Genomic DNA, 16,893 nt, shown 5'->3' with positions numbered 1-16,893 from the left:
ATGTTGCAATAAAAGCCAAGGTGGATGGGATGGAGGATGGAACACAGAACAATTGCTGTTCAGTAGCTGGGAAGTGATAGAGAGATGCCATGAAAGTAGTTCAGCAATCATTTCTACTTATTATTTCCTGCTTTCTTTTCCAGGGTCACTTCATAGTGTGGGAAGGAGCTCCGGGAGCCAGAATTGCATGGAAAGGTCACAACCGACATGTCTTCCTCTTCAAGAATTATATCCTGATCTGCAAACCCAAGCGAGACACCAAGACAGACACCTACAGCTACATCTTCAAGAACATGATGAAGGTCTAACCCTTACTTTTACCTCCCCACTAGTACAATTGCTTTCTTTTTTTTCCAGTCTACTTCTCTCTCTTTTGATATGCAGCTGCTGGTCATCAGAAAACATGACATTTCACTGATCCTTTCAAATGGTTCTTTTGTTTCCAAAATTCCCTACAACACAGATAGAACCTGCAATACATTTGTTAGCTCTCCGAGTCAGGTAGAATATATGTCATAAACCACCAGACAGCAAAAGAACAGAATTTCATTGCGCATTAGTCAGGATACATATAGGAAGTTATGTTCACCCCAGCAGGAAGCCCATTGAAGCCAATGAAATTAGCCAGGTGGCGAATTTGGACCAAGGTGGTTTCAAGTCAGTAAATTGGAATAGTTTCCATTTCAGTCTAATGCTGTATTTCCAATAATTGCCCTCTGCCAACAAAAGAATTGGGCAGGCCCATCTGAAGTCATTTGTCCCCATAGTATAAGAATATCACATAAGAACATAAGAGCTGCCATGCTGGGTCAGACCAATGGTCCTCATAGCTCAGGATCCTGTCTCTGACAGTAGCCAGTACCAGAGCTCCAGGGAGAGTTTACAGAACAGGGAAATTCTGGAGGGATCCGCTCCTGTCTTCCACTCCTGGCTTTTACCAGTCAGAGGTTGAGGATCACCTTGAGCATGGGGTTGTATCCCTGACCATCCTGGGTAATAGCCATTGGTGGACTTATTCTCCATGAATGTATTTAGTTATTTTTTGAACTCAGTTATACTTTTGTCCATCACAACATCCCATGGCAATAAATTCCACAAGTTAATTGTGTGTATAATTATAAGAAATTCAGATTGGATTTTCAGATTTAGATGCTCAACTCCTACTAAAAGTCAATGGGTGTTGGGTGGTCTAACTCCCCTAGGCCCCTTTGAAAAGCCCCGTCTCATTCTTATGTGACAATCACATGCACAGTCTGTGTTTCCCAACTGGATTGTCTTGCTCTCCGTATAGTACCTGCTGTGCAGTTTCTCTTCATGTTGCTCCTGCCTGTGTTGTTTCTCACAATGTATCGTCCTCTGTCATTAAGATCTCAGCATTGCTTTTCTGTTGATGCTGGCTTGTAGATCATGTGGAATATTCTTTTAACATTAAGTAGTTATTTTTCCTGGAGATAATAATTCACAGGTGTCAGACTTTAAGCTGCCTGTTTGCTATATACAATTAGGTAGATAGCACAAAGCACTCCATAGTGGGCTGAATTCTCATTTACACATAGGCCACTTTGCACGGCTCAGGCAGTGGAAAGAGACCTTCAAGGGGGTCCTTCACTCGCTCCAGGGGCCCCGGAAAACTCTCGCGGGGCCTGGGCCCCCGGAGCTTCTTCCGCTCCGGGTCTTCGGCGACAATTCGCAGCGGGGGGTCCTTCCGCTCCGGGACCCACCGCTGAAGTGCCCTGAAGACCCGCGGCGTGGGCTCCTTCCGCCCCAGGACCCGCCGCCAAAGTGCCGGGTCTTCGGTGGCAATTCGGCGGCGGGGGCCCCCCACCGCCGAAGACCCCAGGCCCCCTGAATCCTCTGGGCGGCCCTGGTTCTGACTCAGAAAGATTAGATCTAGATCTGAACTTTCCTAAATGTTGGGGCTTTCTTGGGAGCCAGGGTTTTGGTTCAGACTCATGTCTAATTTCTGTCATGCGACTGAAGACATTTCATTGACTTTCTTACTGTCCTCCCTGTCACCCAGCTATCCCACATAGATGTGAACGACCTGGTGGAAGGAGATGACCGGGCATTTGAGATCTGGCATGAGCGAGAAGACTCTGTCCGCAAGTACCTACTTCAAGCTCGTACGGTCATCATCAAGAACTCCTGGGTGAAGGAAATCTGTGGTATACAGCAACGTATCAGCCTGCCTGTGTGGAGTGAGTATAGTCAGGAAGATTGATTGAACCTCTGCTAAAACTGATGTCTCTCCAGTTCAGAAGTGCAAGTGATGAATGGCTTTGCTGGTAAGATTAGCTCTGCAAGGAGGAGAGAGCCATCACAGCCAGCGTTATACCTCTGAAGCTTAACTACGGGCTGGCCTAATTATGTCAGGGTCTACACAATAGCCTCCCTCCCACCGATGCAAGTGCCGTACTACACCGACATCAGAACTTCACCTTCATGAGAGGTGTAAGTCTTAGGTTGGTGTAGTTAGGGCGACACGGTGTCTGTGTAGACAATGTCCCTGTCATCGGCTGTTGACTGTCATGTCACTTTCACGGCAGGACCTGTGAAATTCACAAGAAAGTCAGGCAACTAGGGCCCCGCTGCCCCCAGCTCCCTTGCAGAGCTGGGCAGCTGGACCCCACTCCTGGCTGGGAGCCAGAGTGAGAAGCCCGGGCAGCTGGACCCTGCTCCCAGCTGGGAGCTGGGGCAAGAAGCCCCAGTGGCTTCTCCCCACCCCAGCTTCCAGCTGGGAGCCAGGCAGCCTTGTCAATGGCAGGGCTCCCTGAGCTGTGAAATTGATGTGCTGCCCTGCTCCTGGCTGGGAGCAGGGGGAGAGGGGAGGGTGAGAAGCCAGGACAGCTGGACCCCTCTCCCCAGGGGTGAGAAGCCCAGGGCAGCTTCCCCCAGCTTCCCACTGGGAACAGGGAGCGGAGGGGTGGGGGACAGCCCTCCGGGAGCCTGTGGGGGGCTGCCAGGCTCCTGGCAGGGAGCTGCCAGCAGAGCTGAGAGACCGGGCTCTCAGCTCCCCACTCTGCCCCTCTTAGGTTGGTGGATGGGCTCCTGGTGAGGACGCGCATCACTGACCCAAGGAGGGTAGTTTGAACATAATAATTCACAGAGGTCAGACTTTAAGCTGCCTGTTTGCTATATACCATTAGGTAGATAGCACAAAGCACTCCATAGTGGGCCGAATTCTCATTTACACATAGGCCACTTTGCATGGCTCAGGTAGTGGAAAGGGACCTTCAAGGGGGTGTAAATTACGTTTACACTCACTTTAATGCCCTTTTGGTGTAAATGAGAAGCAGGCCCAATGTGTTCTAGGCAACAACTCTGCATTGGCAATGGGGGATTAGATGATACCTAATAATAGAACAGTAAGTCTGTAGGCTGTAATTCAACCTAATATGAGACCTCAGACTTATTTTTCTAGTGTAGACATACCGTGAGTTTAAGAGTTTCAGTTCAGTCCTTACCCATAATAACCAAATGTAATAACTAATTTGTTAATTTGTGTTAAAATTCTATGATTGTAACATATCAGCTGAGCTACCTGCTTACTTTTCAGAGGTTTGTCACCCTCATTATGCAAGACGCTGGCTGATGAATTAAGGAAAGCTGGTTGTACCTGTACTATATGATAGAAAACGTCATTCTAATAGTGGGAGAGTCTGCTCAACATCTTACATGACTATACACAAATGCAAGAAGTATGGAGAATAAACAATAAAAACTGGAAATATTAGTTCAGAAGCTAAATTATGACTTAATTGGCATCATAGAGACTTGGTGGGTTAAATCTCAATACGGGAAGATTGGTACAGAGGGGTATAGCTTGTTCAGGAAGGACAGGCAGGGTAAAAAAGGGAGGAGCTATTGTGTTATACATCAAGAATATTATACGCCCTTGTTCTGAGGTCCAGAAGGAGGTGAGAAGCAGACCAGGTGAAAGTCTCTGGGTGAAGATAAAAGGGGAGACTACCATATCAGGAGGAGTAGGCGAATGAGACATTTCTAGAACAAATAACGAATAGCCAAAATACAAGACCTAATAGTAATGCGGGACTGACAGCTGGAAAAACAATATGGCAAATGACTAAATGTCCAGTAAACTCCTGGAGTGTCTTAGGGGTAGCTTTTAGTTTCAGAAAGTGGGGGAAATAACCAGGAGGACAGCCAATGTAGAGCTCATTCTGACTGACAGGGAGGAATTGGTTGCAAATCTGATAGTTGAGGCCAACATGGGGAAAGTGATCAAGAAATGGTAGATTTCATCATTCCAAGGAAAGGGAGGCATAAGAGCAGCAGAATAAGGACAATGGACTTTAAAAAATAGACTTTAACAAACTCAGAGAACTTGTAGGGCAGGTCCTATGGGAAGAAAATCTAAGAGAACAAGGAGTTCAGAAGAGCTGGCTGTTTCTCAAAGAGACAATATCAAAGGCTCAACAGCAAATTATCCCAATGCAAAGGAAAGGTAGGAAAAATAGTAATAGGCCAATATGGCTCTTTAATGACCTGGAAATCAAAAAGGAAGCCTACAAAAAGTAGAAACATGGACAAATTGCTAAGGAGGAGTACAAAAGAATAGCACAAGCATGTAGAGACAAAAATCAGAAAGGCTAAGGCACAAAATTAGTTACACCTAGCAAGGGACATAAAGGACAATAAGAAGAGATTCTGTAAATACATTAGGCGCAAGAGAAAGATGAAGGACAATGTAGGTCCTCTGCTTAGTGGGGAAGGAGAGCGAATAATGGATGACATCAAGAAGGCTGAGGCATTTAACACGTATTTTGCTTCGATCTTCACTATAAAGGTAAATTGTAGCGAGATACTTAACACAATAATAACCAGGGTGAAGGAATGCAAGTGAAAATAAGGAAAGAAAGATTAAAGAATATTTAGATAAGTTAGATGTATCCAGCTCAGCAGAGCAAAATGAAATTCACCCTAGGGTATGTAAAGAACTAGCTGGAGCAATCTCAGAACCATTGGAAATTATCATTTGAGAACTCATGGAAGATGGGTGAGGTCCCAGATGACCAGAGAAGGGCAAACCTAGTACCTGTCTTTAAAAAGGGGAACAAAAAGGACCTGGGGAATTATAGAGCAGTCAGCCTAACTTTGATACTTGGAAAGATATTGGAACAAATACTGTTCTACAGCCAAAATGCTTCTGAAATAAATGTAGTCAAACTTTACTAATTCTGGGTCACTGAGAACGAAAATGATGCTTAAAATTGTTGATTGGCTCTAGTTTTCAAGATATGTATTGGGTCAGTATATACAACCCTTGACTTGGGAATGGCGGAGGATAAGTGAGTTATAAAGGGAAGGGATCTCAATTTAAACCAGAAATGACTAAAATACATCTTTGACTGGATCTATGAATAAATCTATGACTGGGTTTGGACAGTACTTGTTTTTTAGGCAAACCAATGAATGATGCAATCTGAAGCTGGTATTGCGTCATACATGATATGAATTGCATCATGTTATTCCTAGAAGTCATGGATGATGCAATCATAACGAAGCTTACATCACTCTGCTGAACAAATTGCCCTATATCAGCTCTAGAAATCATACAGTGTCGTGCTCTCTTATTTGTCAGTGTTTGATTTTGCAAAGGGACACATTTCTGTTTAGCCAAAGTGAGCAGAGATGCCTCGTACTTGTGTGAACAGTGCAGATAACTTCTGCTATGTTTGTGGTGAAGTGACTTTTGCATCACAAAAGCGCAGTATAACCACTATGGTTAAGAAAGCCTATCACCTTTATTTTGGCTGCAAAATTGGAGATCAGGACAAGAGGTGGGCCCCACACATATGCTGCAACACTTGTGCAACAAATCTTCGCCAGTGGTTGAACAGGAAAAGGAAATCTATGCCTTTTGCAGTGCCAATGATTTGGAGAGAGCCAACAGATCATAGCAGCAATTGTTACTTCTGCATGGTGCCTCCAGTTGGGAAAGGTGTGTCAAAGAAGAAAAAGTGGACTGTGCATTATCCAAACATTCCATCAGCTATACGCCCAGTACCCCACGGAGAAGGACTGCCGGTTCCTGATGCACCAGAATCATTCTCACTTCAGTCAGACGAGGAAGAGGATGAAACATCTGGTCCTGAACCATCAATGTCACAGGACCCACATTTTCTCCCATCCTCCTCCTCTGAACCACACCTCATAACACAAGGTGAACTGAATGACCTTGTCAGGGATTTGGAACTACCCAAGAGTAAGGCAGAGCTGTTGGGACCCAAACTACAGCAGTGGAATCTCCTGGCAGGTGATGTTAGGGTTTCCATGTTCCATGACCGTCAAAAGGATCTTGTCCCATTCTTCTTCATGGAAGGTGATCTTGTAGCCTGCAATAACATCGATGGTGTGATGGCAGCCCTCAACATCGTTCACGATCCAGATGAGTGGAGACTGTTCATTGATTCATTGAAGACGAGTCTTAAAGCTGTTTTACTGCATAATGGCAATGTTTTGCCATCAATTCCAGTTGGTCATGCAGTCCATATGAAGGAAACCTATGACAACATGAAACAACTTTTGAGGTGCATAAACTATGACCAACATCAGTGGCAGCTTTGTGGCAATTTGAAGGTTGTTGCTCTCTTGCTTGGTCTGCAGACTGGATACACAAAGTACTGCTGTTTTCTCTGCAAATGGGATAGTCGTGCAAGAGATTCCCACTACATCAAGAAAGATTGGCCACTCCGACAGTCATTGGAGCCTGGGAGGAAAAGTGTTCAGCATCCACCACTTGTTGAATCAAGGAAGATTTTGTTACCACCCTTACACATCAAGTTAGGTCTGACGAAGAACTTTGTCAAGGCCATTGACAAAACACAAGCAGCTTTCAAGTACCTCCGTGGAAAATTTCCAAGGTTAAGTGAAGCTAAGATAAAGGAAGATGTCTTTGTTGGTCCTCAGATTCGTGAACTTCTTTGAGATGATGCATTTGACCATGCACTGCGTGGCAAGGAAAAGACGGCATGGAAAGCCTTCCAGTTAGTGGCAATAAATTTTCTCGGAAACAACAAGGCAGACAACTACAGGTTGTTGGTGGAAAACCTCCTCAAGGCATACAAAAGCCTTGGTTGCAACATGTCACTAAAGATACATTTTTTGCACTCTCATCTAGATTTTTTTCCACCGAACTGCGAAGCAGTGAGCGACGAGCACGGTGAGCGATTTCACCAGGACATTGCAACAATGGAGAAACGCTATCAGGGCAAATGGAGCCCATCAATGCTTGCAGACTATTGCTGGACAGTGACAAGAGATGCTCCATTTAATGAATACAAGAGACAAGCCAAGAAGCGCCGAGTAGACACTGAATAGGACTAAACTATGTACAGAATAGTTTTTTGCCTTTTGTTTCATAATAAATTTTATTTATATAACCCTTTTGCTGATTTTTAAAGTGTACATAAACAGGACAGGTGAAATATTATCATGTAAAGCAACCATAAACACATGAAAAGACCTAGGTTTACAATTTATGATTAAAACTCTACTATCTACACAATATACATAGACATAAAATGTAAAAACTTAAATATCTTAGAAACAGTAGCCAATCAGTTGTTTTAATTGTCATATTTGAATTCAGCACATCAAAATACATAATAAATAGCACATTTTATCTCTGAAGCAGACAACTTCTCAAAAATTGTAGACCAGTGTTATTAAATAATCAATTTGAAAGCACTTAGAGGATAACAGGGCAATAAGTCATAGCCAACATGGATTTGTGAAGATCATATCCTGCCAAACCAACCTAATTTTCTTCCTTGGCTGGGTTACTGGCCTAGTAGATGGGGGGAAGCTGTGGACATGATATATCTTGATTTTAGTAAGGCTTTTGACACATTCATAGATTCATAGATTCATAGATTCTAGGACTGGAAGGGACCTCGAGAGGTCATCGAGTCCAGTCCCCTGCCCGCATGGCAGGACCAAATACTGTCTAGACCATCCCTGATAGACATTTATCTAACCTACTCTTAAATATCTCCAGAGATGGAGATTCCACAACCTCCCTAGGCAATTTATTCCAGTGTTTAACCACCCTGACAGTTAGGAACTTTTTCCTAATGTCCAACCTAGACCTCCCTTGCTGCAGTTTAAGCCCATTGCTTCTTGTTCTATCCTCAGAGGCTAAGGTGAACAAGTTTTCTCCCACCTCCTTATGACACCCTTTTAGATACCTGAAAACTGCTATCATGTCCCCTCTCAGTCTTCTCTTTTCCAAACTAAACAAACCCAATTCTTTCAGCCTTCCTTCATAGGTCATGTTCTCAAGACCTTTAATCATTCTTGTTGCTCTTCTCTGGACCCTTTCCAATTTCTCCACATCTTTCTTGAAATGCGGTGCCCAGAACTGGACACAATACTCCAGCTGAGGCCTAACCAGAGCAGAGTAGAGCGGAAGAATGACTTCTCGTGTCTTGCTCACAACACACCTGTTAATACATCCCAGAATCATGTTTGCTTTTTTTGCAACAGCATCACACTGTTGACTCATATTTAGCTTGTGGTCCACTATAACCCCTAGATCCCTTTCTGCCGTACTCCTTCCTAGACAGTCTCTTCCCATTCTGTATGTGTGAAACTGATTTTTTCTTCCTAAGTGGAGCACTTTGCATTTGTCTTTGTTAAACTTCATCCTGTTTAACTCAGACCATTTCTCCAATTTGTCCAGATCATTTTGAATTATGACCCTGTCCTCCAAAGCAGTTGCAATCCCTCCCAGTTTGGTATCATCCGCAAACTTAATAAGCGTACTTTCTATGCCAATATCTAAGTCGTTAATGAAGATATTGAACAGAGCCGGTCCCAAAACAGACCCCTGCGGAACCCCACTCGTTATGCCTTTCCAGCAGGATTGGGAACCATTAATAACAACTCTCTGAGTACGGTTATCCAGCCAGTTATGCACCCACCTTATAGTAGCCCCATCCAAATTGTATTTGCCTAGTTTGTCGATAAGAATATCATGCGAGACCATATCAAATGCCTTACTAAAGTCTAGGTATACCACATCCACAGCTTCTCCCTTATCCACAAGACTTGTTATCCTATCAAAGAAAGCTATCAGATTGGTTTGACATGATTTGTTCTTTACAAATCCATGCTGGCTGTTCCCTATCACCTTACCACCTTCCAAGTGTTTGCAGATGATTTCCTTAATTACTTGCTCCATTATCTTCCCTGGCACAGAAGTTAAACTAACTGGTCTGTAGTTTCCTGGGTTGTTTTTATTTCCCTTTTTATAGATGGGCACTATATTTGCCCTTTTCCAGTCTTCTGGAATCTCTCCCGTCTCCCATGATTTTCCAAAGATAATAGCTAAAGGCTCAGATACCTCCTCTATTAGCTCCTTGAGTATTCTAGGATGCATTTCATCAGGCCCTGGTGACTTGCAGGCATCTAACTTTTCTAAGTGATTTTTAACTTGTTCTTTTTTTATTTTATCTGCTAAACCTACCCCCTTCCCATTAGCATTCACTATGTTAGGCATTCCTTCAGACTTCTCGGTGAAGACCGAAACAAAGAAGTCATTAAGCATCTCTGCCATTTCCAAGTTTCCTGTTACTGTTTCTCCCTCTTCACTAAGCAGTGGGCCTACCCTGTCTTTGGTCTTCCTCTTGCTTCTAATGTATTGATAAAAAGTCTTCTTGTTCCCCTTTATTCCCGTAGCTAGTTTGAGCTCATTTTGTGCCTTTGCCTTTCTAATCTTGCCCCTGCATTCCTGTGTTGTTTGCCTATATTCATCCTTTGTAATCTGTCCTAGTTTCCATTTTTTGTATGACTCCTTTTTATTTTTTAGATCATGCAAGATCTCGTGGTTAAGCCAAGGTGGTCTTTTGCCACATTTTCTATCTTTCCTAACCAGCGGAATAGCTTGCTTTTGGGCCCTTAATAGTGTCCCTTTGAAAAACTGCCAACTCTCCTCAGTTGTTTTTCCCCTCAGTCTTGATTCCCATGGGACCTTACCTATTAGCTCTCTGAGGTTACCAAAATCCGCCTTCCTGAAATCCATTGTCTCTATTTTGCTGTTCTCCCTTCTACCCTTCCTTAGAATTGCAAACTCTATGATTTCATGATCACTTTCACCCAAGCTGCCTTCTACTTTCAAATTCTCAACGAGTTCCTCCCTATTTGTTAAAATCAAGTCTAGAACAGCTTCCCCCCTAGTAGCTTTTTCAACCTTCTGAAATAAAAAGTTGTCTGCAATGCAGTCCAAGAATTTGTTGGATAGTCTGTGCCCCACTGTGTTATTTTCCCAACATATATCCGAATAGTTGAAGTCCCCCATCACCACCAAATCTTGGGCTTTGGATGATTTTGTTAGTTGTTTAAAAAAAGCCTCATCCACGTCTTCCACCTGGTTAGGTGGCCTGTAGTAGACTCCTAGCATGACATCACCCTTGTTTTTTACCCCTTTTAGCCTAACCCAGAGACTCTCAACACTTCCATCTCCTATGTCCATCTCTAGCTCAGTCCAAGTGTGTACATTTTTAATATATAAGGCAACACCTCCTCCCTTTTCCCCCTGTCTATCCTTCCTGAGCAAGCTGTATCCATCCACACCAACATTCCAATCATGTGTATTATCCCACCAAGTTTCAGTGATGCCAACAATGTCATAGTTGTATTTATTTATTAGCACTTCCAGTTCTTCCTGCTTATTACCCATACTTCTCGCATTTGTATATAGGCATCTAAGATACTGGTTTGATCTTCCCTCCCAGTTTTGTCCTGACCCTCCTTTCTCTCTGCCAATATAGCCCACACTCCCTCTCATTTCCGACCCATCTCCCAGGTCTCCATGATCCCCACTTACCTGTGGGCTTTGCTCACCTGTCCCCGTCTAACCTAGTTTAAAGCCCTCCTCACTAGGTTAGCCAGTCTGTGTCCAAATAGGGTCTTTGCCCTCCTCGAAAGGTGAACGCCATCTCTGCCTAGCAGTCCTTCCTCAAATAACATCCCGTGGTCTAGGAAGCCAAAGCCCTCCTGGCGACACCATCTTCGCAGCCAGGCATTCACCTCCATGATGCATCTGTCTCTGCCCGGGCCCCTACCTTTGACAGGAAGAATCGAAGAGAATACCACCTGCGCTCCAAACTCCTTCACCCGTACTCCCAGAGCCCTGTAGTCACTCTTGATCCGCTCAGTGTCACACCGCGCAGTATCATTTGTGCCCACATGGATGAGTAGCATGGGGTAGTAGTCAGAGGGCTGGATAATCCTCGACAATGCCTCCGTAACATCTCGGATACGGGCTCCCGGCAGGCAGCATACCTCCTGAGATGAAATGTCAGGGCGACAGATGGGCGCCTCCGTCCCCCTCAGCAGAGAGTCTCCGACCACCACTACCCTACATTTCCTATTCGCAGTGGTGGCAGCAGACCTCCCAGCCTTAGGGGTACGAGGCTTCTCCTCCTTTACTGTAGGGGGTGATGCCTTCTTTCCTGTATCAAGAAGAGCATAACGGTTACCTATTACCACAGCGGGAGGGTTCGGAGCAGGGGTGGAGCACTGCCTGCTGCCAGAAGTAACCAGCTGCCAGTGTCCACCCTGAGCCATCTCCTCCTCCACCAGTGGTGTATCAGCAGTCCTGTGTACTGGGACAGCTACCTCAGCTGTCTCCACATGGACACTGTCCAGGAACTGCTCGTGGATTCGGATGCTTCTCAACCTAGCCACCTCCTCCTGTAGCTCTCCCACCTGCTGCCTGAGAGATTCCACCAGCAGGCACCTTTCACATTGGATGGTCCCCCCAGCCTGGATATCAGTAAGTGGAAATTGCAAGTTACAGTCTCCGCAAAACCACACCAGGATCTGGGTAGAAGCATCCATGCTCAGGCGCTCTGTCTGGCTACAGGCGCAGGTGGAGGAGACAGAAGCAGTGCTGGCACAGGTGTTGCGGGTCTTCCTAACCATCGTAAGCCTCCCTCTGTCAAACTCCCGTCTGCAGCCCCCTGTCCGCTGAAAGGGTTGTTTAAGCAAGAAGTTTTAGGTTTTAAGGGGAATAAAGGGAAAACAGATAGAACCGGCAAGGGACCCTCACCCCCTTCCCACTCCCCTTCCAAACTCCCTTGCGAAACTCCCTGTTAGCAGCCCCTGGTCGCAAAAGCTCCCTGGTCGCTTGTGCGCTGCTTTATAAAGCCCTGGCCTGTATGAATGCCCCACCCACTGATTAAGGCTCAGCCAATTACCAGAGGCTTCTAGGTTTCAAACCTTCCTTGGAAGCTCACAGCTTCCAACTGCCAGCCACAGCACACGGTCCTTCATGACATTCCCACATGACATTCTCCGAAGTAAAGAAGGGATGAAACTATTATGAAGTGGGTGCAGAACTGGTTGAAAAAACATATGCAAAGAGTAGTTATCAATGATTTGCTCTCAAACTGGGAGAATATATCTAGTGGGTGCCGCAGATGACTTGATAATGGAGGGAAGAGTATGCTTATCAAATTTGCACATGACACCACATTGGAAGGGGTTGCTAGCATGTTGGCGGACAGGATTAGAATTCAACATGACCTTGACAAATTGGAGAATTAGTCTGAAATCACCAAGATAAAATTCAAAAAAGAAAAGATTTGAGGGGGTAACCTGATAACAGTCTTCAAATATGTTAAGGAATGTTATAAAGAGGACAGTGACCAGTTGTTCTGTATGCCCACTGAAAGTAGGACAAGTCAAAGGGGTTTGATCTGCAACAAATAAGATTTATGTTAGATATTAGGAAACTCTTTCTAACTCTAGGGGTAGTTAAGCTCTGGAATAGGCTTCCAGGGGAGTTTGTGGAATCTCTGTCACTTGAGGTTTCCAAGAGCAGGTTAGATACACACATGTCAGGGATGGTCTAGGTGTACTTGGTCTTACCTCACGACCGGGGTGTGTGTGAGGTGGTGGGCTAGATGACCTCTCGAGGTCCCTTCCAGCCCTATATTTCTATGATTCTCCAGCACAGTTTAACAGTCCCATAGAAATCAAGAGAACTTTTGTGCTGGGTGGGGGAATACAGCTGCTAAAACCTCTATAACAAAGACTAAAAGTTAGCAATAGAAATATATCTCGGACACTTGATCCCAACCAGCCCCTGTGTTGATTTCAAAGGGGTTATAGGCAGTTCACCGAGAACAAAATTTGGTGAAAAGGGCCCAACCATGCACCATTCAAATCTGTGGGTATTTTGATAATGATGTCAATGGGAGCAGAATCAGAACCTGATCCAAAGCCTATTGATGTCAATGGAAAGACTCCCTTTGATTTCAGTGGGCTTTGAATTAGATCCCAAGTGCCCAGATTGCATTCACAGGTGCAAAGAGGTAATTGCATGCAACGGGCTTATAGCATATTCAGTAAACTACTGAATGTGCACCTACACTTGCATATATTACAGATAGAGCCTAAGAAAATTTGGCTTCTATTTCTACTACATTTGCACAGAAAACAAGGCTGTGTATTTTAACTTTTACTAATAACCTGTTCTTATAAAGTGAGACTTCCACATTATTTTTATACAACTTCTTGATATACATAAAGGTCAAAACTTAAAGTGTTTTAACAGTACTCAGTGCAGAATAAACTAGTGTGGAAAGAAGCAGGAATACATTTTGGGTGCTCAGCATTTTCTGAAAAACAGGATCCTTTAAGGTGTCTCACATTGGGCAGCCAAAAATGGAAGTGCCCAGAACCACTAGTCAGTTTTGAAAATCTTGGCCTAAGAAACTGCCAAGGCTATAGAGTGAGTCAGAACGAGGGATAAAACTCAGCATTCCTGTCCCCCAGGTCTAAAATCACTAGCCAACACATGGTGATCTCTGTTTATCCACAAGCAATTTGTAACGCCATGAAGTCATTAGAACCTGTTGGTTAATAAACTCTTCATTTCAGGTATCCCATGTTGAAACTTTAAGGTTTGCAAAACTCAGCCGTCCTGCGTGTCCTTTTTCTTCATTGCATTAGTCATTCTTCGGACAGAACCACTAAAAATGCCTAATAAATCTCTTTTCTTTCAGTTCCTCCGAATTTTGAGGAAGAACTGGCTGACTGTACAGCTGAGCTGGGCGAAACTGTCAAATTGGCTTGCAAAGTAACAGGAGCTCCTAAGCCAGCAGTTGCTTGGTATAAAGGTATAGTCAGCATCGTGTTGTCATGAGATAAATACTCCTAGTTTACACGGCACTCACGCTGCTCCATACCAACTTCTTGGTAGCTGATCATTTAACTGAATCACATGTTTTCCCAGCAACATTATAATTACAGGTTTCAGCGTGGTAGCCATGTTAGTCTGTATCAGCAAAAACAACGAGGAGTCCTTGTGGCACCTTAAATTTATTTGGGCATAAGCTTTCGTGGGCTAAAACCCACTTCATCAGATGCATGGAGTGGAAAATACAGAGGCAGGTATAAATACACAGCTCATGAAAAGATGGGAGTTGCCGTACTGAGTGGGGGGGTCAGTGCTAACGAGCCAATTCAATTAAGGTGGAAGTGGGCTATTCTCAACAGTTGACAAGAAGGGATGAATACCAAGGGAGGAAAAATCACTTTTGTAGTGCTAATGAGGCCAATGTAATCAAGGTGGCCCATTTCAAACAGTTGACAAGAAGGTGTGAGTATTGATATTGTTTTTACTATAATTACAGTTTTTACTTGCAGTGAAAACATCTTTGCTGAAAGTTCACACCCGATACAAAGCTGTTTCACGTGCCTCTCACTGCATTTAAGTCTTTTCCTTTTACAACACACCATAATCAACGAGATCCTTCACCACACAGGACAGACTTCGGGAGAGTTTTCGTGTTTACATGAGGACAAAGCATGGCAGGTGATGAGCACCTGCAGTGCCCATTGAGATCAGGATTTAGCTCATGGTGGATACAATGTCTCCTCGGCTGTGTTCTCAGGGTGCATTGCAGAGAAGGAAGCTACTCTGACCTTATGCAATGTGCAGCTGTTTTTAGAGAGGCAAACACAGCTCTAAGCCCCCTACCTCCATGCCTTTTCCAGTCCTGGGGATAGCCAGGGTCCAAAGTGGAAGAAAAGGGTGCAGTTCCCAAACAGAGGCTGTAAACTGGTAATAAACTGATGCTGCGTTTAATGAGGGATTTTTCTTTCTTTTATTTTTAAGATGGCAAACCAGTGGAGATGGATCCCCATCACATTATCATAGAAGATCCTGATGGTTCCTGCACATTGATCCTGGATACTCTGATGGGTATTGACTCAGGACAGTACATGTGCTTTGCCACCAGTCCGGCTGGGAACGCCAGTACACTAGGAAAGATCCTTGTTCAAGGTAAAGTCCTGTACAGATACATTGTTTTAAAGTGCTATTCACCACTTCCCCGCTGTATAAAATATACTAGGTATGTGCATTAAAACACGCAGGCAGTTCTGCATTACATTCCTGGCGTGTCCTCTTTGACGCGCCCTCTGATAGCTCAGGAATTAGTGAATCAGAAAGTCAGATCTCTTTGTTGGTTGCGCTCTGCTACCAATGGGAGTGATCCAGGCAGGCCACAGACCTGTGTTGTATGTTTTGATTGCTGTCGTGTTTCTTAAGTTTATTCTTATTTTCTAGTGCCACCGAGGTTTGTGAACAAGGTTAGAAATGCTTATTATGTTGAAGACGAAGATGCTCAGTTTACCTGCACCATTGAAGGAGCACCTTATCCTCAGATCAGGTCAGTTCTTGAAGTTATTTCTTGACAGAAACCAAATGTTTGGGTGGTTTCCTCATGCAATTCATTGTAGCAATTTATTGTGTGAGAGGGAAAAACCTGCAAATAATAATTGATATAGGACTCTATCAGATGTAATGTGCTGATGTATATTTTGGGGTTCCTTTAACTATTGTCACCCAGCATGCATTCACTTCACCAACCAAGTGTTCTGGGCAGTCCATCATGACATTCTCTCTAGCAGCAGAAAGCTCAGTACAGCATCCTCTGAAGACTGGCAGTGCTACTGTATGCATTGGCTTGACGCGTTTCCTGAGAACAACGTAGGACTCTGTTTTTCCACAGGAGATGAGTGAGCTCCCTCCACAGTGATTCACATCCCTGAAAAATGCAGAAAGTGTGAGGCCCAGCTGGGACCTAAACTTGTATCTCCCGCCTGGGAGTGCGTTGCTCTGCCCACTGGGTTGATGGGCGAGTGACTCATTGAAATGTCACATTTTGCCTTAGACTCGCTATTTTCCATGCACAGGTGGTATAAAGATGGTGCCCCGCTGACAGACATCAATAAATACCAGACTTTCAGTGAGCCACGGAGTGGCGTGTTAGTCTTGGTGATCAAAAATGCTTCTAAGGAGGACATGGGACACTATGAATGTGAAGTAAGTTCAATCAGATTTCAACCGCTGCTGTTTGGCTCATCATAATGTAAGAATTTCTTCTCTCTGAGGACACATTTTTGACTGTGTTATTGTATCTGAAGTGTTACACGCAACGTACCAAGAAGCTCAAAATAAAGGGGGGGGGGCCCAACTGTTTGGGGATACTCTGATCTGAGATTTTGGGTCATCAAATAATATAAAAATGAGGCAGTTTGGAAATCAGTTTAGATTCCAAATCTACCCCAGGCAACGTTCAGATGTTCTGATGTGGAGTTTTGTTTTGGGCCCATCACTAAATTAAAGAGATCCTCCCCACTCCAGACAAACATCCAGACAAGAAAGAGCACTTTTGGGCTTCAGCCGAAAGGGCAACCATTAAAATTCCCTTTTATTTCAAAAGCTTAGCAGGAAGTAACTAAGAAAATCAAATCATATATGTCGGGGCAGGCAATTTCAATTACTTGAAAAAAGAAATTGCACTTCATTTTTTGTAGTAAGTCAGTAGTAAATCCTTAGTAGTAAAGTAGTAA

At 44.1% G+C, this 16,893-nt stretch overlaps 1 protein-coding gene across 1 annotated transcript in view; it reads left to right on the top strand.

Moving 5' to 3' along the window:
• The window catches only part of OBSCN (obscurin, cytoskeletal calmodulin and titin-interacting RhoGEF), a 277,319-nt gene that overhangs the window by 198,743 nt on the left and 61,683 nt on the right, over window positions 1-16,893 (top strand). The window contains exons 96-101 of the mRNA XM_065399153.1: window positions 144-302; window positions 2,021-2,198; window positions 14,037-14,150; window positions 15,152-15,319; window positions 15,605-15,707; window positions 16,234-16,363. Of these exons, the coding sequence (XP_065255225.1) occupies window positions 144-302; window positions 2,021-2,198; window positions 14,037-14,150; window positions 15,152-15,319; window positions 15,605-15,707; window positions 16,234-16,363 (852 nt within the window). The remainder of the gene's footprint in view (window positions 1-143; window positions 303-2,020; window positions 2,199-14,036; window positions 14,151-15,151; window positions 15,320-15,604; window positions 15,708-16,233; window positions 16,364-16,893) is intronic.

Source organism: Emys orbicularis, chromosome 2, assembly GCF_028017835.1.
Source record: "Emys orbicularis isolate rEmyOrb1 chromosome 2, rEmyOrb1.hap1, whole genome shotgun sequence".
Lineage (NCBI taxonomy): Eukaryota > Metazoa > Chordata > Testudines > Emydidae > Emys > Emys orbicularis.
This window is presented reverse-complemented; position numbering and strand designations above follow the sequence as displayed.